Raw genomic sequence first — 25,406 nt, 5'->3', positions numbered from 1 at the left:
TCATCTTTTTAAATGGAAGAACTTGCACAATTGGTGGCTGACTAAATACTTTTTTGCCCCACTGTAAATCTGTAGTGTTGCCTCTAAAAGCCAGGTTCCTTGATGCCAAATGAAGGGTCACATCTAAAAGCCTCTCCAGAAGCAGCCTAATCTTTTCTATTTCCCCTTGCATCTGTTTTTGAAGATGCCCATCAACTCCACTGGCTGTCAAAAGTGAGTGCTGAAGGTTCTTCCATTTTAAATAGCACTGTTTATGGGACATGCCTGTCTCGTGCTCTGGAAGTTTTTTGTACATTCCACATTGTAATTCCATTTAATGTGCTCTAATGTATATCCATCCTTGCTGTTTAGGGCACTTGTGGATGGCTTTGACAACTCATGGGAAAACAGTAGGCATGGAATGCAATAAAGAGCCTTGGCACTCTCACTGTGAATAAGCCAATCTCTTCTGATTTTCTCACGGCCATTTGGCGACTTTACATATTGAAGATATATTGGAAAGGGTCTACCCTCCATATCTGTCGGTGTCAATGTGTTGATCTTTTCTTTATTTGCCAGTGCACATACAATTATTTCCCTCTGGTGTTTATCTAACATCTCTGGCCATAATCCTGGATCTTCTGGGAAGAACTGTTCAGCTTCAGCCTGACTACGTGTTACCTCTTCTGTCCTCTGTCCGTCCTCCTCTCTATCCTGAATGCAACCTTCATGTTCGCTGTCTTCTCTTTCACTATCACTTCCACCATCTTCTCTCACTTCTTCTCTATCTACATCAGGCTCCTCTGTGGGAGCATGAAGTACAATCAACATTAGTCTCTTATCAATTTTTGCCAAATACACACACCCTGCTGCTGCAGTCATTCAAGTCAAAATAGTTTCATTTTTGCTTTCATGTTGAACTAGCTCACCTTGTTTCAAGTCTGCATCAGTGGATGATGGGGGGCTTGTTGCAGCTGCAGGACCACTTTCTGTGGCAGTTTCTGGAATGTGTTTCACAAATGATGTTTTAGCAGGCAGCTAGGATGGATGTTGGCCATTGTGTAAGCTAATATCATGACGTCTGGGAACTAGCTTATGCTATATATTAGTATTCATCATGTAGCCAGCATAATAACGGCTTAGTATTCATTTCATATTTGCTTGCTTCAAATCAGTAGCCTTCTGTTGCAATATAATGTTCACTTTATTTATCCTTTATGCCAACTTAACCAAGGCCTTATTGAAAGTGTAGCTCTTGGATAGCCTCTGCTTATTTTAGCAACGATAACGGAGGAAGTATGGCACCTAATAATGCCGTTTCATCTTGTGTGTTTAAACGTTTGTGCTCACCTTTCTTTGCAAAGAAGTTCGTCAGAACTTGACTTCCTTCAATTTGCCTCCTCTCCCTGTCTTTTCTCTCCTTTCTCTTTTGAGAAACAGACTTACATTTTTTACGCTCTGACATCTTGCATATCACCGACACCGACACCGAGTCACCGTAAGCACCAAGGTGCAATTGCCAAACTCCGACCGTGTGGACTGAACCATCTTGCGCTTTTCTCAAGGGGTGTTCACAATAGTGTAGTGACAGCAGATTTTACTTTTTTGGAATAATATACCATACAATTTATAAAAACGAATACGTTAAGCTTGCATTTAGATTGATATTTATCATGAAATGTAGTTGAACAACAACAAAAAATACTTTGAAAAAAAAAAAAAATCTAAACTTCCCATGGGCCCCCCTCTGCCTTGCCCCCCCCCCCCACAGCTGTGGTGGTTTACCCCCCTGTGCGACGGCCCTGGCAGCAAGTAAAACAAAGTCACAAATATATACGACGGCCTCCCAAGAACACTGAAGAATGGATTTAATTTACCGATCCTCCAGACACCCGGTACACGTAAGCATCACTTCATGTAAATGTGCATGTGGAGATCACCTACAGACAACAACAGAAAAAACACTGGCCAAAAAATAAAAATGAAAATAAACAATATTCATACTCTAGCGACAGGATTCGAACCCGTACATTTGGGTAATAGTAATAATACATCCATCCACCAAGCACTCCGGTCCCAGCTGTGTGCGTCACTTTTTAATGTCCCCCCATCACTGTTGTGTTCTGAGCTTCTTGAAGCGTTTTTTTTTTTTATATTTACAGTTTTTCGTTAATGCAACGATTTTAGTCAACGCTGTGCATCGTTTCTGATGTTAGATGTAAGTGTTTAGCCAGTTTTAACCACTGTTGGCACACAGTCTGTGAAAAACGCTCTGAATTCAAGTGTATACAGCTCCGGAAAACAATACACCACTGCAGCACTATCAGTTTCTCTGGTTTTATCATTTATAGGTTTGTCTTTCAGTTAAATTACATTTTTTTTATTATTATTATTGTATTCTTTAAACTACTTACAACATTTCTCTGTGTTGGAATTCAACAAGCAAAGCCTTCTCTCCTGGCCTGCTTCCAGCCTCAGAACGAGATTTAGAGGGCTGGCCTTTATGTTAGAGCTTTTATCCAATCATATTTCAGCCATAATGTGTTGCTAGGGTCAAAGAAATCTGCCCTTAGGCCTTCAGAATCAACAGTGCGGGCGCCTGTAGCTTAAAGTGAACGCAAACAAAACTGTGCCGTTAACCAATCAGATTTCGAGGTGGCGACAACGGGCCAGCTAGCAGGTGTACGCTAACGTTAGCATGTGCACATCTTCTGATTGGATACGCACTATTGAGAGGCAGAGCTAGGCAGAGCCATACAGTCTATGGGCAGAGCTAGCAAACTGAACTAGAACTTGAGCGAGCTAATTTGTGTAGATTTCTACAAGCTATTTTTTTTCAACCCACAATGGCTGAAGGAGGAGAAGAGATTGATTTGGTCGCAGATATAATAACAACAACGCCATTTTCAAGAGGAACTTTTCAAAAAAAGCTAGACATCGTGAGAAGGGAACGACCCACTCCAACGCTAGCGAGCCTAGCACAGCAGGGAAACTACGAGCGGTACCCCTGGCTCACAGCCTCCGAGAGGCACTGCAAATTGTACTGCTGGGAAGGCCTGATATTTACAACTGATCGATTTGGTGTTTGGAGCCACACTGGATTTGCAAACTTGAGTTGTCTAACCAAGGCAGACTCCAAAGCACGGCTGGGCACTTACAAGCACTGGTGCTTTTGAAAACCTTTGGGGACACCCGAGTGGATCTACAGCTCAACGAACAAGTGCGCAGGGAAACGGAGCTCCACAACGAAAGGGTGAACAAAAATAGGGAAATATTGAACGACTGATTGATTGTGTCCTGTTTTTGGGTAAACACGGAACTTTCATTTAGGGGACACGATGAAAGCGCCGAGTCCAGAAACAGAGGAAACTACGTGGAGCTTCTCTCTTTTCTTGCTGAGAACAACACAGATTTGCATTACCACCTGTACACAAACAACATGTTTACTGGGACGTCAGGCAAAATACAAAACGACCTGATTTATGCTATTGCTGAAGTGATGGGAGAAGAGATCAAAATGAAGATTAAAAAAGCACCCTTTGTCGCTGTTATGGTGGACGAGACGTCAGATGTGGGTAATGTAGCACAGCTGGCACTTGTTCTGCGTTATGTGACGGACACAGGTGTCAAGGAGCGGTTTGTCAGATAATCTGATTAATTAAGTTAACTGTAAATGCTGATGTATTGATTATAAATGCTTCGGAAATATTAATATAACTCTGTTGTACTTGACTATGTTAAGGTGATGCAACGCCCGGTTATACTGCGTTTCTGTCTAAATATATAGTTTCTAGAGCCATGGCGTCATAATGATGGTATTAAGAGGTGGAATAATTCAGGTAGGACTGAGTAGGACATCACTGAAGGCCTAGGTGTGAAATGCACGGCCGCCACTTGTATCCTGCATACCTAGACAGCAGTAAACGAAACTTGCTCCTCAGTCAGTGGTTACAGCAGGGGTGGGTGTTCTGGCAAGATGTTAAAGCAGACAGTGGGAGAAAATCAATGCACGGACCCACGGGTGAAGGAGGGAGAGCGAGAGGGACAGACTGTTCTCTTTTCTGCTCACCTGTCTGTCACTTCCCTGCAGCTGAACATGAAGATTCATTTAAAAAAAAAAATCCATGCAGGGAATACCTAATCCCCACAAGCTCTGCCGTTCTTCAAAAGGAGCAACTGCAAGAATTTAAGCCATGCTGCATTATTGTGAATGATATTAGGACACCATGGCAAGGTGAAATAAGTCGTTCTTTATCCTGGATCCAGATATGTGCACATGTTGTTCTGTTATATGGAACACTGCCCTGCTGACAGAGCTCTCCCCACTCTGGAAACGGCATTGCATTTCCTGTAATCTATAAATATTAAAAGCAGCCCCCATAGAGTCAGGTCTGGAATGAATTTAATGCAAAGCAATCAATGCAGCAGCAGTCTCTCCTGGATCTGTAACAAATCACATTTCACTCAAACTACACACACACACACACACACACACAAACACACATACCATGTAGCGTGGTACAGAGTGAAATTGCCCCCCACTACACATTTAATTTGAAAGTCTTTTATTTTGTTCTGCAAAGAGCAAAAATATGTATTTCATCATCACAGGTCGCCACACACACACACACACACACACACACACACACACACACACACACACACACACACACGCACAGTAACTTCACTCAAGTGTGTGTTTTCGTTCTCTCAACGTATTCACTATACTAACACAGGAAAATGATGAACATCTGCACCAACATCCAAACAATAGTCATGTCTGTTGCATTGCTATTCCAGACCAGTTTCATCTTGTACATTCAATATCAATTTGTTGCTCCGATACACGTCAGCCAATCACGTCTACCAAACATTGTAACATTAACCAAATCAATTATGTATCTTTTTTAACTTATTTATTTATCTATGAATTATACACGAGCAGTCCGGACTCTTTACGGCTCATAGTTCTACTGTCCAGCCTCCCGCTCGCTCGAGGTAACGAGGCAACCAGTGCTAACTACTAGCCTTTTTCAGTACGTTACGTTGGCTGAACAAGTAACGATCATAAACAATACTACATAAAGTCCAACCGGGATCATAAACTCACACATAACATGTTCACCCATCAATTACACAATTCCAACTCTCCCTTCTTACCTGCAAAGAGCAAAAATATGTATTTTATCATCACAGTTCGCCACACACACACACACACACACACACACACACACACACACACACACACACACACACACACACACACACACACACAGAAAACAACACAAGCGTAGCTGCTAACAATCACGGTCAATGATAAACAGCGTGGTGACCTGCATAAACCTTGTCTAAATGATGACTCATCACTTACAAAGCCTTGTGAATCAGCAAGTTTCAATCTGCATTTGGTGGCGTGATCATTATTATTAATCATTGCGCTCTTTTTTCATCCTTATGTCATAGAAAATATGATTTGTGAATATGAGACAATGGCAATGACAGTATATCAATTTGAAATAGAAGTTCTTTAATGTTTTATTCAAGGGGTGTCCAAACTTCTTTTACCGAGGGCCACATACAGAAAAATATACGGAGAGCTGGGCCACTTAGAGGTGAATATTGCCTCAAAAGTTAAGTTGTAAGTTAGCAAAACAAATCAAATGTAGGTGAATAATGTGCAATACTTGAAAATGCTTTCAGAAAAAGACAGCCTACATCCCGTCTGTCTTTAGGGTTTCATTTATTTTGTTGGCAGCTCATTCCTTAAAACAGTAGCCACAGATTGCTGATAATAAGAGTACATTTGAAGGTTAAATTTCAAGCTTGTTACAGAAATAAGTTATTGGGGTTCTTTTTTATCAACTAAGATTTGTTAGAAAATGTTTTGAATTTTAAATGACTAAATGTATTTGAGAATTGCACTCATTAATATATTTGAACATATATATTTGAGAAGTACAATATAAGAAAAGCACACGTTTAATTTGTGGGCCATATACCATTATACTTTTAGAATTTGCTGAGGGCCGATTCAAAATGGCCAAAATTTGGCCCCCGGGCCGTAGTTTGGACCCCCCTGTTCTATTCTCAATTCAGGTTACCAGCTCAACTCTATAAGACAGTTGGTAGTTCTGGCTACTTTTTACTTAAGAACATTTTAAAACCCATACTGCTTTACTTTTACTTGAATAAAGACATTTAGTTTAACATTTATAGTATTTCCAAACACAAGTATCTGTACTTCTACTTGAGTGAAGGATGTGCTTTTGCTATCTCTGAAGTTGCATTAAAATAAACGTGAAACAACTATAACTCTTCACCATGGTAATGTTGTTTTTTCAACCAGAGGACATTGTATTCATGCCAGCTTGTCCAAATGAAAATATGTCTGTCATGACAGTATTAATTTACTGAAGGCTGTTCCTGACGATGCTGACCCTGTTTACAGCTACCTGAGGGCAGAAGCTGAGTTTTTAGTTTAATCTTCTGCAAACTTTTGTTTATCATTTATAAAATGTGTTTAAAAAATGACCAAGGAGATTATGAAAGTGTTTTCAATAAAGTTTTCAGTCTGGGATGAAAGTGCATTCATCTAATTTAAAGGTCCCCTATTATGCAAAATGCACTTTTTGCTGTCTTTTATACATACATGTGTCCCCGGTGTGTAAGGAGACTCACAAAGTGTCAGAAAATACAACCCTCTCTCTTTTCCTCCTTACCCACATCTCTAAAAACGGGGGTAAAAACGAGCTGTACTGGAGAGACTGTGTGTAATATAAAAGGTCCTGTCCTTGTGGTAAACCCGCGAGTTTGAGCTCCAGACTGTTTCAGAAATAATGCTGGATGTGGTTTGGAACATAATATTTAATCACAGCAGCGTTCAGCTGAGTTTCTCCTGGTATAAAACTCTCTTCAGAGGAGAGATCATGATGCTCCAAAGGGGCGTGGCCAGCAGCAGCTTCAAAGGGGCGCGGCCAGCAGCAGCTCCAAAGGGGCGTGGCCAGCAGCAGCTCCAAAGGGGCGTGGCCAGCAGCAGCTAGTTCATTTAAAGCTACAGTCACAGAATCAGCACTTCAGGAACAGGGCTGAAATAGAGGGGGATGAGGCATGCTACAATGGTACTGTTTGGTATTTTGAGCAAAACACTTCACAGACATGTTTTATATACAATATTTTTTTTTCAAATATAGTATAATTGGGGACCTTTAAACAGTGTGTAAAGACATTGTTTTTACCTTGCTATAATGTTAAGGACTATATTCTAGGAACATAAATTGTTGGTCATGTAAAGCGTCCTGTGTCTGTCTGTGTTTCCCCAGCTGGACAACCCTGACGAGCAGGCAGCACAGATCAGAAGAGAGCTGGACGGACGCCTGCAGATGGCCGACCAGATAGCTCGGGTAAGGCTGAACGGACAACAAATGAATAGATATGTACGGTAAAGCTTGTCTAGTGAATAATGAAACCATCAGCAGTAAGCTTTCAATAAAAGATCCAACTGAAAACACAGCCCAATCTCGACAACTCTTTTCCACTATCATCACTGGCACCAAAGGTCACTCATTTTTGCTAAAGTAAAACACCTACCCCTGATTTTAGTGTTTAACTCATTTCAAAGTGTGTCATAAGTTTCTTTTTACAGTGGTTCTGGACATTCAGTGCTCATGAATTATTGTCTGCTTCCTGTTCGGGTCAGCATGGTGGAAGGTTTCCCAGGTTCTCCTCCCGAGAGATGGAGGCCATGTTCATTGAGGAGCTGCGATCCTCTGTCAACCTGCTGATGGCCAACCTGGAGAGCATGCCAGTGTCCAAGGGAGGGGAGTTCAAGCTCCAGAAGCTGAAACGAGGACACAACCCCTCCATCATGGACATGGGCCAGGAGGACGAGAACACTCTGTCCAAATCTGACGTGGTGCTGTCCTTCACCCTGGAGGTGGGTGGACTGACATGAACTTATTAAAGATGATGATTTTAATTGCATACATTCGGCAGTTTGAGGATTTGTGATAGAGAGAGTTGACATGACCAATCCCTAGGTGGCACTGTTTGGACAAGGGTTCATCCTCTGGGAAACATAACACGTATTGAACATTTCTTATAAGCCTCACAGTGCCCTTAAAGGAGGCATTTAACAACATGAGTATAACAGCTTTAATATGAAGCTACACTTTGCAATGAGAGTTTCATCTTGAGAGCTTTAAAGAGTCATACTAAAGTGAGTCTGTGGCTTTCAGATCAACACATATTAAAAGAAAATACTTCCCTATGTACATGTCTTAGGAACTTTATCAGTGGGATTTAAAATTCTGTTTAGAATTATATTTCCATTCACAACAACAAATCAAAACGTACTGATGACGATCAAATTATCAGAAGTAAAAACAACTTGACATTCGGCTCTAAAAAATGCAACCAATATTTGTGTTGGGCCCTCTCTGCCTGGTAAATGCTTTTTCCAAGCCAGAAGGTTGATATGGAAAGTTTCCAATTATAATCGTGCAGTTTCAAAATAAAAGCTGACATGAAACAGATGACATCACTCATCCTGATTACGTTCTTAGTGGAACAAGATTGAGAATAACAAACATCCTGAATGGATTTGGGATTAGATTTCATTTTTCCACATCTGACACAAGGGAGCAGAAACACGGTTCAGGTCATGTGACATATGTTTTACACTGCTTATGTTATAAATACCAGTACAACCATGTGTAGAGCAACAGAGCAAAGTCCCTCAGCTGATGACGTCCATGCAGTGGCGGCGCCAGAGTATTTGTTCTGGTTCAACTACGGTGGGGCTAACCCATACAGCGGTGGGGCTCAAATCAATGCCATAATTTCAATGTGAATATATATTCAATAAAAAAACACCCTCCCACAGCTAGAAACACAGACAGACAGACAGACAGACAGACAGACAGACAGACAGACAGGCAGACAGACAGACAGCAGACAGCAGACAGACAGACAGACAGACAGACAGACAGACAGACAGACAGACTTGTTAAAAAACAAGACTATCGTTTGAAAAATAACCTCACCTGTGTCCCTCAAAAGGAATAAGCCCCAGAAGTTCTTCCCTAAAGCGATCTCCATCAAAAAACCTCACATAGATGCATAGCTGGGCCATGTCAGCACAGTCAGTTGATTCATCCACAGCGTTTGATATAAACTCCGCTGTTGGAAGGTTTTCCAAAAGCTTCCCTTACACAACCTTTGCAAGTAGTTCCACTCTGCGAAGTGTTCTTGTGTCTGAGAGAGGTACTTTTTTAATGGCTGAAGTGACGCTGTCTTTTACTTTTTGGTCAATAACCACTTCATCAATGACAGCAAGCATGCACTCTTTAACGGTCTCCGCGTCGGTAAAGGGCCACTTCTGTCTGGCTAGTGTCCAGGCTACTCGCAGGGATGCTATCTAGCTCTCTCTTGTTCCGTGCAAAAGTGACTAAAAGCCACTTGACTCCGTTCAAACGATGCTAGCAGTCCCTGTACTTTCCTTCTCCGTTCCTCTGAGCCCGCGGGAAAACTGGCAGAAAACGAGCCGTGATTTGAGTTATAGTGTCGCTTTACGTTGTATTCTTTCATCACGGATATACATTCGTTGCACAATAAACACACCGGTTTATTACTTGTTGCGGCTTGCAAAGTAAATAAATATTTGTCCGTCCATTCATTCTGGAATTGGCGATTCTCCGAATCAACTTTACGTTTCTTTGGCTTGGAGAGAGACATCTTGAAGCTGTTGTTAGTTCAAGTACTGTCTCTGTGGCCCGCGAACCTTCCAGACGCATTTGATGAGGCCCGTTATTTTGGCTGCTGCGCTCTGAGCCGCAGGCAAAACAAGCTGAGTTTTGCCTGCGGCTCAGAGCGCAGCAGGCAAAAACAACGGGCCTCATTCAAATGAATGGAGAAACCTGCGTTTTCGCCGCATCGCCGGATTTAGTGTGATTCAGACATTAGATTTATTTATGCTATTACACATATGCATTTTCGATTTGCAGGCAACCTCTTGTGGGCCAGAAAAAAGTTCAGAAGGGCCGGATTCGGCCCGTGGGCCGCTAGTTGAATAGGCATGGTATAGTTAATAGTTACGTTGTCCGAAAGCCATATATAGTCTACCACACAACAGCCAAGAGTCAAAACAACATCTCCAACAAATTAAGTATGCTAATTAGGCAATTTTTCGGCAGGCGAAGCAGAAAGTTGCGTCCATCTCAACTGAATATTCAAGCCATCTGTTGTCCCATACCAGGCAGCATTGAAAGATCTCTGCTGGTTACCTATTAGCCTTGAAGGGTAAATTGTCCTGATGGGGCGCCGCGGTCCATCCCCGGGTCGTTGGCTAATGTCAGTGGTAGCATTAGCATCATGGCCAGAGTCCGTGCCCACAGTGGTTGGCTGTGGCTGCCCATGCCAACCCCTTTCCTCCTCCTCTTCCTCCTGCTCCTGCTCCATCTCCTCTTCTTTTTGCTCATCTTCGTCCGGCCGAGCCTGGCACATGGAAGACGCGGGACCGGAGTGGTCGTCTTCCCCTGCACGTGTCAAAGGTGTGTCCTTATCCAACACACCCGCCACCGCCGTCTGTTGTTCCGTCTGACGACGTTTAAAAACAAATGTATCCATGATAAAGTTTGACCTGAGCTTAATACGCTACAAGCACAATAGAACGAAAGTTACGGATGTAACTACAGTTCTATGAATCCTGGCTGACCGCCAGAGGCAGTGCTTTAGCACTGGATATATTCCATCTCGCGCCAGCGCAGGTCGAGTATTTATAACAACAAAGTCATGTGTGACTTTGTATGACCCGATTCTGGTATAAGTTTCGGTGTCATCTACGAGATCAGTCCTACAGAATCTTCTTGTGGAATCACGGGATTCTGAGCGACCAAGAACTCTGGCGGTCATCCAGGATTCATAGAACCGTAGTTACATCCGTAACTTTCGTTCTATTTCATCCTTACTGACCGCCAGAGGGAGTGCTTTAGCACTGGATGACTTATAACAGTAAGTGAGAATCCTGAGTACTCACCTTATAAATTTGTAGTAGAGGAACTCGGAAGAACAACCACGCCCAATGGATGGGAGGTGGCAACATTCACTCTGTAGTATCTGGAAAATGTGCTCGGTGATGCCCATGAGGCCGCAGCACTTACTGTATGTCTTCCAAGGGCACCCCTCTCATGGTCGCCCATGACGTGGAGACACTCCTGGTAGAGTGGCATTTTATTCCAGACGGTAGAGGACGGCACTTGTCCTGTATGCATGGGCAATGCCGTCCACGATCCAGTGGGACAAGGTGCTGTTTTGTCAGAGCACAGCCCTTCCTAGGACCACCGTAACAGACAAAGAGCTGTTCAGACCGCCGTACGCATGCGGTAGCCTCGACATAAGCCTTAAGGGCCCACACTGGGCATAATAGCCTTGAACGTTGTTCCCCCTCTCCAATTGGGGGTTCGAACCGTGCCAGCTGGATAGGCCGATTAAGGTGTGAGCGTGCCAGCACCTTAGGGAGGAATGCCGTGTTTGGCCACACCTCAAACACAAGCTGTTCACCGCCAGGGCATGTAGATCGCCTACACCAGTGGTAACCAACCTTTTCAAGCCCAAGATCACTTTTTATTCCAAATTGTAGATCCAAGAGATCGACCAATCCGATATCTTCCAAAAAACCCACTTAGGAGTAAGACTGTTCATGTCATATTTATTTTTGCAATCAATATCTGTTACAACAGGCTGAATGTACGTGCATACATACACACAAACAAAAACACAGTTATCTGTTCAATACAAACTATCCATATTCACAGTATCTGCTCAATGCACAATATTTAGTTTTCAGTTCAATTAATAATATTCACATTTACAGATATTAGCCTACAGTTCAATGAACACAATCCATATTAAGTTTCTCTGTTCAATGCACAATATCTGTCAATGCTCAAGTTGCTCTATCAGCCTGACTTTAATGTAACTGCACATTATCTGTAAGTCTTTTGAAATCTGGTTGATAGTTAGTGATTGCCAGTCTGAGGCGGTCAGTAAGATGTGCGTCAGTCATACGAGTTCTATACTTGGATTTTATTATTTTCATTTGTGAAAGTAAGTATGTGGAGCCAAAGTAGGCCTTCAGTTTAAGCGCGCATGACACAATCAGTGGATACCGCTCTCTACTCACGAGAGACCAAAAGTCCTGGTCTCTTGCTCTGGCCTTCAATTCAATGTCGCTTTGCATTTCAATAATCTCCATGTCAACGCCCATAGGTAATGTAAACACCTCCTGCATTTTAACTGACAGCTGTTCAATGTCAATGCTGAGGAAAGGGTTTGATACAAAACCAACTACTTGCCCCATGTCTTGTACCTCCACAAATCGAGCGCCAAATTCTGATGTCAGTTTGTTCAAATGGGCACAGAAGTGCTTTTAGTCCTCTTTTCAGTTCATCAACTCTTTTTGATCTTAATGCACTGTTGAGTGGATATGAGTCTTTGAATTTAGCATGGGTGCTAGCATGATGGCGCTCCAGGTTGCCACGTTTTGGCAAGGCTACCGCCTGTTGGCATATGAGGCATATAGTATTCTCTTTTGCTGATGTGAAAAGAAATTCATGCTTCCATTCTGGGTGGAAACAATACGTTTTTGATTTCGTTTTTGCCGAACCCTCAGCCATATCGATATTAACTGTTAGTTAAGGTTGGCAGAACTTGGCAAAGTTTAAAGTTGCTTTTGAAAATAATGTACGCAACACTCCAGCACCAGGTAGCCTGAGCGAGAGCACACTGCTAGCGGCGACTTATGGGGGACAAAGTATATAGCAATAATATCAGCTTTTTTCTACCTGCCTACCAAGTTAGCTTGAGCGAAAGCACTCGAGTAACTATAAGGAAAAGACAAAACAGTAATGATTTTGAAAATAATGTACAGAGTACTCCTGCACCAGGTAGCCTGAGCTAGGGACTTATGTGGAGCAAAGTATATAAAACAATATCAGCTCTTCACTAACGCCCGCCGCGACAGCCTTGCTCAAGGGCAAACTGTGAAAGCGGGACGCGAGTCAGCGCACATTACAGTGAGAGAAGAGCGGGACACTCTCTTCCCTGACACAGCACGCCGCCAATCTCGTTAGCACAGCACCAATTAGATCGGTGAAAGCACTCTGCGAACCAGCAGTCACATTAACGCTGGGAACAGTGTCTTAACGTATTGATGTGTAAACGGCAGGAGCATCCGCCGGTCCCGTGCTCCTTTTTCAAAGGTCCGAGCGGCGGACACACAAGTTCCCTCTCTGGAGAGAGACAGCTCGTCGCAGCCTCTGAAGGGCGAGGTCACGAGGCTACAAGAGCGTTAAGTCTCAAATAATATTTATTTTTATTCTTTTCTGTAGCTCAGAGAGCAACACTCTGCGCAGCGAGAAGATGAAAAAGGACTGATCTCGTAGATGATACCGGAACTTATACCAGAACCGGGTCATACGAGGTCACACGTGACTTTGTTGTTATAAATACTCGACCTGCGCAGGCGCAAGACAGAATATATCCAGTACTAAAGCACTGCCTCTGGCAGTAAGTAAGGATGAAATAGAACTTCCGGTTAACTTCCGTGTGTTGAGTGTACGCTCGACTACTTCCGGTAGGTTGTGTTGTTGTGGAGATTGGAGACGCTAGTTTAGAGTAGCTGCTAATAATTTTATTGACAAAGTTTAAATATGAGTGAATTTCGGGTGAAAGAGAGGCGGTTGGCGTATCAAAGCGTGAAAAACACCGCACTCCATTGCTGTGTACCACTTTGTACGAATTCTTCGAGGTACAATAGTACTATAAGCTTCCATAGCTTTCCAGTGGATGTGTCGGTGAGAGCCGAATGGATGGTAAGAGTACGGCGGGACGACTTCACCCCAAGCAAGATGAGTCGTGTTCGCAGCAGGCAAACATCTACTGACTTATATTTTAATTAATAAATTATTTATTTGAAATCTATATCAACTTGGTCTCCCTTCGTGTTGTTTAGTTTCCCTCAAGTGGGCCTGACTCATTGAATATTAGTTGGTTTTATGGTAGGGCTAACGGTAGGGCTAACACAATTCTCGGTTGGGCTATACTGGCGCCGCCTATGTGTCCATGAGATGTGGCTGAATGAATTGATTGACAACGATAATACAGCTATTTGTCTGTAATATTAAGCTGTCTTTGGCTGTTTCTGCGGTACAAATGAAAATGTCCCCTCTGTGGGACGAATAAAGGTATTCTGATTCTGATTCCCAAGGTGGGTAGACGGGCATCCTAATAGCAGCTTGTTTTCATCTTGGAAGTTCAAGAGGTTAATTTGCTTTTCATCCCGTTTTATTTGGAAAACCGCCACAATGTGAGAGAAATTAGTTCTATTTGGGTAAAAGTTTACTTTATCCGTCCCCAACAGTTGAAAGTACAGCCGACAACATCATACAGCTTTATTTAAAGAAGACGCAGTACATGTTGGCCTGTCGGCACAGAGGGTGTGAACTTTCAGCTTTGCTATATTACAATATGTGTGTGTGTTGCAGGTGGTGATCATGGAGGTGCAGGGTCTGAAGTCGCTGGCTCCAAACAGAATCGTTTACTGCACCATGGAGGTGGAGGGGGGGCACAAACTGCAGACAGACCAGGCTGAGGCCTCCAAACCCACGTGAGTACACACACACACACACACACACACACACACACACACACACACACACACACGACACACAATAGTTTTAACAATGAGAGCTTTGATATATCACACAGTGCCCTCTGCTGGTCAAACCCCTGTACCTAACATGTGGTTGTATGAATGTAGTGAGCAGTGAAGTCTGTTAAGGGAGAACAAAGCGTGTTATGTTGAGATCATTCAGGCATTATGTCATGATGACAGAGAAACAAAGGCTGTTTGATGTGGAGATAACAGGAAGAAGACATGACCTCTACAGGCTTCTAGTTACACTACTTAGAACCATGACACATGAACGGTGAATGTCAAGTGCACTGCATTCATTGTTTGGTTCAGAAAATGTTTGTGCACAGACGTTTTGTCAAGGAGAATCCAGGCTAGCTTAACAGAATCATAAAGCATCTACAGGTCTGCTTTTTCCATCCTCAGTATTTAACTGACTCTATTTGAGTCAACCATATCTCTTTAAATACTGTGTCCTCTGCTCATACAAGAGTGGCGGTTAGGGTGACCAGGTTCCAACAAGCCATATGTGGGACAAAGAGTACGTTTGTCCAGGACAATGCGGGGCAATACATGTTGTCCCGCATTTCAATCGAGAGCTAGTTTTGATTGAAATAATGTCTATCCAGGCGTTTCTTGTGAGTTTCGGGGGAAGTATCACTCGCAAAAACCTCTCTGGGAGTCGCCCTCCATGGCTACACCCATCAGTAAATACATTTCTCTGTTGATTGATTGACATCTGACACAGCTAATGGTGAGAGCACTCTCAGTGGGACACCTGGTCACCCTAGTGGCAGTTCTGTACATCAAAGCCTCAGCAGTTGTAATTGTGTTTTAACATTTCACGTAAGTGGACAGTTGACAGTGAAGGGACGGACAGGAGAGGAGGAGAGAAGACCATTTGGCTGCTGAGGCTCTCTGGTGGATGTATTTCTGACGTAGCAGAAGTCTCTTCATGTGTATTACAGTAACAGAGGTGCAGCAGCATGGTGATGAGCAGCTCTAAAACTCCTCTGGTCCACCGGAACCTTCTCACTGACTGAAGAGCTGGTGTATGTGCCTGAAGGATTTGTGAATTATGAACATCTAGTGCGTCTCTCTCATGCGTCCAAAACAATGTATTTAAGCAAAATATAAGAAAAACACTATGATGAAAACTCAGGATAAAGAATTTAGTCGTTAAATATTTTAAACAATCCATATGGTTATTTTTGAAAAAACTAAATAAACATGTGCATATTTCAGAGACTGCCCCCTAAGGCACCATACTTCCTTCTGACTGCAGCAGTCAGTTTCTTTTAACCTGTAACTCTGACTGATCCAAGTGAATGACCTCCTAAAGTGGGGGTCTTACTCTCCCTCTTTAAACAACGGTGGTTGTTTCCCCAGAATTCCTCTGCTGGCACTTCTTATGTAAAATCCCTTGGTATGCCCCCACAGAGGAGTACAGTGAAGAGTAGTTTAACAGTTGAGGCGTGTTGAGCCTTCAGCTGGTCTTTATATGTCACAAGCTGCAGGATGCTGCTTTCGTGTGTGTGGCATTAAGATTCACTATAATAAATGTATTTCACTAATCAGCTCCTTAAAATTATAGTCCCTGTTTAGCAAAATCTCACGGTATTAAAACAAGCTTGAAGGATCTTGAAGTGGATTCGTTGTGGGACGGGGAGCCAGTGGAGGTTCTGCAGGACAGGGGTGATGTGGTCACGGGAGCGGGTGTGGGTGAGGAGACGGGTGCCAGAGTTCTGGATGTACTAGAGTTTAATGAGGAGTCTGGATGGTGTACCACAGAGGATGGTGCTGCAGTAGTCTAGATCTGGCAGCTTGAATAGAGCGGCAGGTTCAGGAGACTGTGATAGATTTGTTGTATCTGTCTTTAAGGATGTCAGGACCTTCTCTCAGTGGAATGAAGCTCTCATGCATGTTTTATTTACACCTGTACTTTGAGCTTTGATGTTACTCTGTGCTTGTTCTGACGGAACCATCAGCCATGTTTCAGCTGCTGCAGGTTCAGCCCGGAGCCGGAGTATCAGACGCTCAGCTGATCAGACATACTCCTCTCTAACAAGCTGCTTTCTTTTGTGTGTGTGTGTGTGTGTGTGTGTGTGTGTGTGTGTGTGTGTGTGTGTGTGTGTGTGTGTGTGTGTGTGTGTGTGTGTGTGTGTGTGTGTGTGTGTGTGTTTGTGTGTGTGTGTGTAGTTGGGGTACCCAGGGTGACTTCACCACCACGCAGCCGTTGCCTGCTGTGAAGGTGAAGCTGTTCACTGAGAGCACAGGTGTGTTGGCTCTGGAGGATAAGGAGCTGGGGAAGGTAAGTGATGACAATTCTGTCACAATTCACATGGAGTGCAACCTTTTTGCTATACATTTTATATATATATATATACTGTATGTATAAAATGTATAGCAAAAAGGTTGCATATACTGTATATATATATATAGAGAGCTCCAGAAACAAGAGACCACTCATCTTTATCTTTACATGTATGGCAGCCATTCCAGTGGCTGTTGAATTCCAACACAGAAAAAAATTGTAGTTGTTATGGTAGTTTATAGAATACGATACAAATAAATCATTTAACTTAAAGAGATACCTATAAATAAGAAAACAAGAGAAAATGATAATGATGAAGAGGTCTCTTGATTTTTTCCGGGGCTGTATATATACTATATATTGTTTAGCACATAAACATTATCACCATCTGTCTGTTTCCAGGTTGTGCTCCACCCGACTCCCAACAGTCCCAAGCAATCTGAGCTCCACAAGATGACGGTGTCTAAAGGCTGTCCGGACAGCGACCTGAGGATCAAACTGGCCATCCGCATGGACAAACCACAGAACATGAAGCATTGTGGGTAAGTCACAGTGAGGTCTTCCTGCTGGTAGCTGCAGCATTTCTCTAATATGATGCCTGTTCGAATTGATCAGATGTACAGGTGAAGTATGATACACTTGCTTGTGTTATCATAGCTCTGTGCACTCACCAACACATACATACACACACACACACACACACACACACACACACACACACACACACACACACACACACACACACCACACACACACACACACACACACACACACACACACACACACACACACACACACACACACACACACACACACACACACACACTCACAGTGTTTGAGTGTGTGCAGCTGGAAAGACCTTTTGTGCACAATCTGAAGCAGGACAGGGATCAAGGTAAAATAGACACATTTGATGAAATGGTAAAGCTATGATTTAAATACAGATAAAGATTATTACATTAAAGAGTTAAAATAATATAACCCTTGTTTAACACACAGTCACATTGATTTAAAAATGGTCATTTAGGGGTGGAGTATTCCTTTAATCGTGTTTGTCGCTACACAACAGGTGTACAGTACTATTCGAGGTGCTTGGCCCAAAAGACAGTGTTTGTCTCCCTCTTGTGTCTGTCAGTGGTTACTGCTTAGACTCCTGCTGCAGTGTGAGACACGATAACAAAAGGTATAGGGCTTGAAGAATGTTCCAGGGGTTCCACGGCAAATATACAATGAGGCCTTGGGACCGTTTTAAATATTTTTTAATCAAACTGTAGTCGTCTCTATTAATACTCAACATTATAACATTTTCAAGGCAATACATGCTTTATTTTAAGTTACATCACGTTTCATTTCGCTGTATAAATGCATTCAACCATGAAGATACAAACTCAAAAAGCAAGAATCCCACAAATTAATACATTTTCAATAAGCCAAACCATTTAAGTGTTACTGCATTGGCTTCAACCACTTGTCGCGAACTTCAGACACAAGGCAGTTGGTTGCATCGCACTATTTATTTAATTACAAACAGTATTTAACTGTACATCACTGTACAATGTTTGATCTGAACTCTCACATTCCGTTATTGTTATGTAATAGAATCCTGCATATACTCGATCACTTTCATCATGCCCAGCATCATTTAGCATCTTGTCTTTATATTCTATTCGTTCATTTTGCAATACTTTTTAGTTTTATTTTATTATTTCTATTTCTCTTTCATTATTATTTTGTCCTATGTCCTTTAATAATATGTTGCACTGTTGGAGGAGCTCGAGACCTAAGATTTTCAATGCCATAACTACACTGTAGCGACTGTGCACATGATGATAAAAACCCTTGAACCCTTGGACTCAAATGCACGACTCCAGGAGACAGAGGTAAAGAATGTTAAAATACTTTATTTCCAAAAGATGCCAAAAAAACTCAGGACGCTCACAAGGAGGATAGGTTAATCAAAAAGAATGACGTAGCTTGGAAAGGTGAGGAAGTGAGGAGTCATGTTCAGGTGCTTATGCTTGTGGTTTATGGTTTAACCATTTCCTGGATGTAGGAAATAGGCTCAGTGCAGTAGGCCAGTACCAGTTCCTTGAAGCGGATAAAATCATGTCAAAGCGTTAAACTGACTGAAACTGAGCCATTGTTATTCAGAGACTCTCTCAGTGCTCTGTGCTGGACTGTATATGAATATCCACTGTAACAGATTATTAACCAGCGTAATGAAGGGAAACGAATGAAAAAGCATCACAGTAAGCACAACAGAAGGTATGTGGGCTAAAATGTGGTTTACTTTGTATTGCTTTGAAAGAAAAGGCTTTTATTGACCACATAAAATGGAAGCAGTCGGTCTGTCTGTCTGTCTGTGGGTCTTGAAGCAGACTTATACATACAGCCCAGGAATACATGTAGAGACCACTGCAGCATTATCAGTTTCTCTGGTTTGACTATTTATAGGTATGTCTTTGAGTTAAATGAATTTTCTTATTATTTTATTGTATTCTATAAACTACTGACAACATTTCTCTGTGTTGGAATTCAACAGACACTGAATTCCAACACAGAGAGAGATTTAAGAAACATTTGGATTTTCCAGAGCTGTATGGTTTTAATGATTATAGTCTTGCATTGCTTGATTGGATTTTCCTCAGCTTCCTGTTGTGCATTTACATTACTTTATGCAAAAATGGCCAACCAATAAAGCCCAGTAAAGCATATTACATTAATAAAGATCCTTCTTTTGTTTTAATGGAATTTTAGTTCATTTAACGGATGAATAAATACATAAATGATAGTGATACATATTGTAATGCCGTGTTTTAGTTATTACACACCTGTCAGTGTGTAATAACTAAAAGAGTCAATGTCAGTGTTCTGGTGAAAGACTTGGCTTTCAGAGGTGAGATTAACTGCATGTTAGTGCTAATCAGTGCTAGTGTTGGGACACACCGACAGTGTGAGACAAGGGGTCCTTAACATTGTTTTGAGCTAAACTCCTGTAGTGGGGGTCCGTACTGGAAAACAAATGCCAACCAGTGTCGAGAGGCTGTGTTTTTATTCTGCACACACTTACTGCTTTTAAAAGACATTGCTCCTAAGTCTGTAGCTGTGAGCTACAGCCTCTCCTGTCTGCTCCCCCCCTCCATATGCTTTCTTTTGGGAGCCTTGGAGGAGGCTGCTGGGCTGCCTGTTAGATTCCCACAGTGCCTTGCTTCACCATGTAACCGGCCCCTCTCCCTGCTCCGCACACAGGCAGGGCCTTCATGTGTCAGCTTGTGGGAGCTGGTTTATTTAGGGCGACAGGCAGAAGCAGCTCAGGGAGGGGCCGGGGGGAAAGGCACACTGAGGCTCACTGAAGGGTGGGGGGGGCGTTGCTCACCAGGGAGACCCACAGCAAGGCTGGTAGAGCAGAGGCAAATGAAACAGGGGTCCTCACCCTCAGATGTTCTTTTACAACAAAAGCCCTCTCCTCTTCCTTCTCAACACTGAACTCCACAGGCCTCCCAGTACCCTTCAGCTGGAGAAAGAACAGAGCTGCACTGTGCCGTACCTCTGGAGGATGTAAAGGGACATTCATTTGGCTGAAGTGGTTATCAGATTTTAGAAGATATCCCAAGCTCATGCCTTAATGCTACACCTCTCAATTGTTGTAACTTTAGTTTAAATCAGAGTTTAGATCTCAAGGTTTTCAGTGATAGATGTTGAATTGATGTTGACAGTTAAAGAAATATTTTATCGGATGCACAATGATTACCCGTCAACAAGTGTTTTGGATTGGACTAACTCTGCATACTAGATAGAACAGATGTACAGTGCAGCGAAAAGACTTCTGCTTTACCCCTCCTGTGAGGAGCAGTGAGCAGCTACTATGCAGCGCCCGGGTATCAGTCTAGGGTCCAGTGTATTGCTGAAGGGCCCCCCATCAGAACCCAGGAATTGAACAGGCACCTCTTGAAGTACCAGTCCACACTCTATGCTTGGTCTGTTTGGGGACTTGAACCAGTAACCCTCCAGTTCCAAAGCCAAGTACTGAAAGACTAAGCTACAGCTCTCCAGTTCACGAGGCTGATATTTTGTGATTGATTCATTGCAGTCCTTCTGTCTCTAACCTAACTACCTAAAGTCCTCTCTCGTATTCTCATAGAAGGCTTTGTGACTTCAAACACAAGGGTTACTGATAACATAATGATGGCTGCATTCCATTTAGATCTCCCAGATCCAGGATGTGGCCATGCAGCCTTCCAGCGCCCACTGTCCCTATAAAGTCATGCTTTTCCTTTTTCTGAAATGTATTTATTCGAACGAAACATTAATGAAAATAAATGAGTGGGATTAATAATCATAATAATAATAATCATAATACATACCATTTTTATAGCGCCTTTCGAGGGACCCAAGGCCGCTTTACATGGTGGAAAAACAAACAAAAACTAAAAATAGACAAACAAATTAAATACATAGCAGTGGGAGTGGAAGCAGGGGGACTGTGACGGTTAGGGGACAAAGCCCATGGTGAACAGGTGAGTTTTTAAGGACGACTTGAAGATGCCCAGGGAAGAAGCATTGCGGATTTCAGCAGGAAGTGCGTTCCAGAGGGTGGGGGCAGCAACACCGAACGCCTTGTCTCCAATAGTTTGGAGGCGAGAACGGGGCAGAGCAGGCCCGTGTCAGGGGTGTATGAATGAAAGAGGTCTAATAAGTACTGGGGGGCAAATGCATGGAGAGATTTGTAAGTGAAGAGTAGTCCGGGACTTGACCAAAATTGATAAAATACCTGTCACGTGTCTTGCTGCAGTACTGACATGTTACCAGCAGAGGTCGGTAATGCACTGCTCTAATACTCCTTTCTACAGGCATGACTAACACAAACCATTTCATTTACGACAGCTGATAAGGCCACAATAAGAAATCTATGTAAAACATATTTTTTGATGTGTTTGATTTCACAGGTACCTTTGGGCCATTGGCAAAAATGTGTGGAAAAGATGGAAGAAAAGATTCTTCGTGCTGGTGCAGGTGAGCTCATTTAAATTGTTCTTAGAAGAAGTCATATAGTGTCATGTAAAACACCAACAGGCAACATACATGCATTTGTCCAGATTCTTTAATGGGCAGAGGCAGCAGTGAAGTCTGCAGGCTGCCAATTCATGTCATGTCCTGTTACCATGGGGCTGGTGGAGACGCAAAACATATCCATATATTATTATATTCTTTTATAAAGATAATGAATTTATTTTTAAATGAAGCATTGTTTGAATGCAAACCATTTGTACCATGTACCATTTGTAGCATAACGAATATATCATGCACACTTGCCATGCCACTCGCTGTCTCCCTTTGTCATTTGGATCAGATATGCATTTCGCACAGGCTAACTTTTAATCAATTAGTCAAGTGACAGAAAGGTCATTTTACTATAAGAATAAACATAATACTTCAAGCAAAAAATAGGAAAGACATTTATCTTGTTTTTATGATATTAAGTTGAATATACAGCTCCCAATTAAGAGACCACTCCAAATGTTTCTTAAATCTTTATCTCTACATGTATGGCGGCCATTCCAGTGTCTGTTGAATTCCAACACAGAGAAAAATGGTCAGTAGTTTATAAAATACAATAAAACATAATTAAAAAATAATTTAACTCAAAGAGATGCCTATAAATAATAAAACAAGAGAAGATGATAATGCTGAAGTGGTCTCTTCATTTTTTTCAGGGCTGTAGATGGTTTTTTTTAACACAAGATTAACCAAAATTGAACATAATTGTTTGTTGCAGCCTTATATTGGCTTAGATGTAAATTAATCCTTATACTTATTTTGGAAATTGTACCTCTCCAGTTATTAGAAATGTGAGACTTTCAACCGAGACAAGTAAAGAGGTGAGAATCCTACACATTCTGCAGATGAGAGAGTGGCGCTCAAATCTATATAAAAACTTGTGTTATCTAAATATAATGTAGTTATAAAATGTTGTGAATTGAAACTGATAGTACCAGTAATATATCAGCTTTTGCAGGAGCACGTTTCCTTGTTTTTTTTTGTCTCTTTCATACTTTCAAAATCCAGTTTGAAGTGAATGCAGGGTGAGTGACAAAAATGTGATCATAGCCAAAAAGAGGAGCCCGGTATCCCGAGCCGCTCGGCCACATGTTGTGTGTGGCGCGGGAAAGAGAGATGCAGCCAAGCTGTCTTCCCTCGGCTGTCAGGAGGATGATGGAGACGCCAAGCAGGCTTTTGTCAGGAGGCTGTGTGGTGGGGTGGTGGTGGGGGTTGGTGGTGGGGCGGTAGCGGCCATTTCCTGGTGGCTCTGTATTGGGAGGTGGGCAGCAGGCAGGGATGTGGGTGGGGGGGGGGGGGGGGGGGTGGTGGCCTGTCTCTTGTGCATTGCAGAGGATATGTCTCAGAGCTACAAGTTGACAGGGGATTGACAAAGTGGAGTGAACACTGGCTGGCTTTACACTCGCAGCTAGAAAAGCCTGAGTGCCGCCAACTCCAAGCTCCCTCTCGCTCCCAGCTAAATATATAGCAAGTGACAAATACTGGTCAATAGACTGTGCACTCGTGTGTGTGTGTGTGAGTGTGTGTGTGTGTGTGTGTGTGTGTGTGTGTGTGTGTGTGTGTGTGTGTGTCTTTGTCTTGGGGAGCAAAGACAGAGCTGCTGTGTGTGAGTGCACATGTACTTTCTGTTGCTGTTTTGTTGCTTCGCAGACTTCTGTGCAGGGATTTCTTTCTTTGCTCAGTCTCTGTTCGCTCATGCAAAGTCTTGTCAGTAAGAGTGTTTGCATTTTTTCTTTCTGCCTTTATCCTGACACACTTTGGTTACATTTTAATTCAGGCTTTTCTCTCAGACTGAATATTTTTTAGGCATATTCAGAGGCATCATATTGTAGGATTGTTTGGCAGAAAATAATGTTAACGTTCCTCTGCTCTGTCACATCTAAAACAATGAAGAGAATTGAATTCACATACCGTTCGACACACAGTACACACACTACACAGAGCTGCAATACTCATCAGGAATGCTCACAGAACGCTGCAACTCCGGAAAAAATTAAGAGACCACTCCAATTTTTTTTCCAAAAGATTATACAGATATATAATAGAGAACTTTCCCTTTCCTCTTCTTATCAGAAACTATCCCACATCAGGGCCACAGGAAGGGGTCATAGAACTACAGGGTGATGTATTTCCTCTTTAAAAGTGAGAATGAAACACCTTTAAAGTCTTTTATTACATCTTTTGTTGAGATAATACCTTTTTAAATTATTTTATTTTAAAATATTGTTTGTTTTACATTATAAAATCCATCATTTGCACCCTGTCTTGGTTTGTCTGCAGTGGACTCTCTTTCTTTAGAAGTTTTTGGGGTGACTTTTTTTTTCAAATAATAGTTACATGCAATGTTTCAATGATTCCCCGAAAACATTTTTTAAAGACATATTTCCCTAAAATAACATTTGTTTTGAAGCAGGATTCTTTTATGATGCCTTCCAGTGCAGAGGTACAGAGTTTGATCTGAAGAAAAATGACTTCAAAGAGTGATCTGCATTCACAGCAGACTTATATATCCGTGTTAACATTCTCTTATTTTTTTAGCTTATTCATAAACTTAATAAAGGGACTGGTTTCTTGCTAATCAAAGGTTTTATATTTCAGTATTTGTTTCCTGAATTGAAGGATTAGTTGTCTCGTCATATTGATTATGGCATCATTAGTTTTGATAGCCTGAATATCTTATATTAAAAGGAATGCCTTACTAACATTTGTTGTAAGTGCAGTTAAAATATGTGTACAGTAAAGTTTTCTTTTTTCTCTATAGGCCTCTCTACATGAGGCCTCCATGCAGGAAAGACATGTTGCCCCCCATGCTATAGAGCAAAGAGCACTCTCTTTCCTGCAGGATCTGACTGAGTAATGCTTAGCAGTGCAACGTGTTAGTTGTTACAACCACCATACTTTGGAAAATGGCATGGAAAAGTACACTTGTTGTTAGACTACAATACTTTGACACTTATTTTTTCCCACTGTTCATGAACTGGCTGTGTGTCTCCCCCCCCTGTCCTCATTTCTCTCTCCTCCCCCCTTCTCATCCTCCTCTCCTCTCTGTTGTTTATCACTTGCCTGTCATCTCATCCTTCCTCATCCTCCACACTTCCTCTCTGTCCTTAAATCACCTCCTCCTCCATCAGTTCACAATCAGTACAGTGGTCGACCCCCCCCCCCAGAGCATCCAGGCCGATTACAGATCAGCTAAACCTTGCGTGTTCATGGACCGGATTTAATTGCACATATCCACATCTGTCTTTCGGTTCATGTCAGTTCAGTTCATTTTGGTAATTATTATTCATTTCAGTTTGGTTAGGATGACTTTATTTTCATTTACTCACGTTTCTATCATTATTTAATATTTAAAGTTACAGACAG

General features: G+C 42.2%; 1 protein-coding gene across 1 annotated transcript in view; it reads left to right on the top strand.

Moving 5' to 3' along the window:
- cadpsa (Ca2+-dependent activator protein for secretion a) overlaps nucleotides 1–25,406 on the top strand; it is a 153,258-nt gene that overhangs the window by 43,310 nt on the left and 84,542 nt on the right. The window contains exons 4-9 of the mRNA XM_063911579.1: nucleotides 7,299–7,379; nucleotides 7,676–7,912; nucleotides 14,520–14,641; nucleotides 16,868–16,979; nucleotides 17,385–17,524; nucleotides 21,929–21,995. Coding sequence (XP_063767649.1) covers nucleotides 7,299–7,379; nucleotides 7,676–7,912; nucleotides 14,520–14,641; nucleotides 16,868–16,979; nucleotides 17,385–17,524; nucleotides 21,929–21,995 — 759 coding nt within the window. The remainder of the gene's footprint in view (nucleotides 1–7,298; nucleotides 7,380–7,675; nucleotides 7,913–14,519; nucleotides 14,642–16,867; nucleotides 16,980–17,384; nucleotides 17,525–21,928; nucleotides 21,996–25,406) is intronic.

Source organism: Eleginops maclovinus, chromosome 20, assembly GCF_036324505.1.
Source record: "Eleginops maclovinus isolate JMC-PN-2008 ecotype Puerto Natales chromosome 20, JC_Emac_rtc_rv5, whole genome shotgun sequence".
Taxonomy (NCBI): Eukaryota; Metazoa; Chordata; class Actinopteri; order Perciformes; family Eleginopidae; genus Eleginops; species Eleginops maclovinus.
Note: the sequence above shows the minus strand (reverse complement) of the source record. Positions and strands in the feature narration are given on the sequence as shown.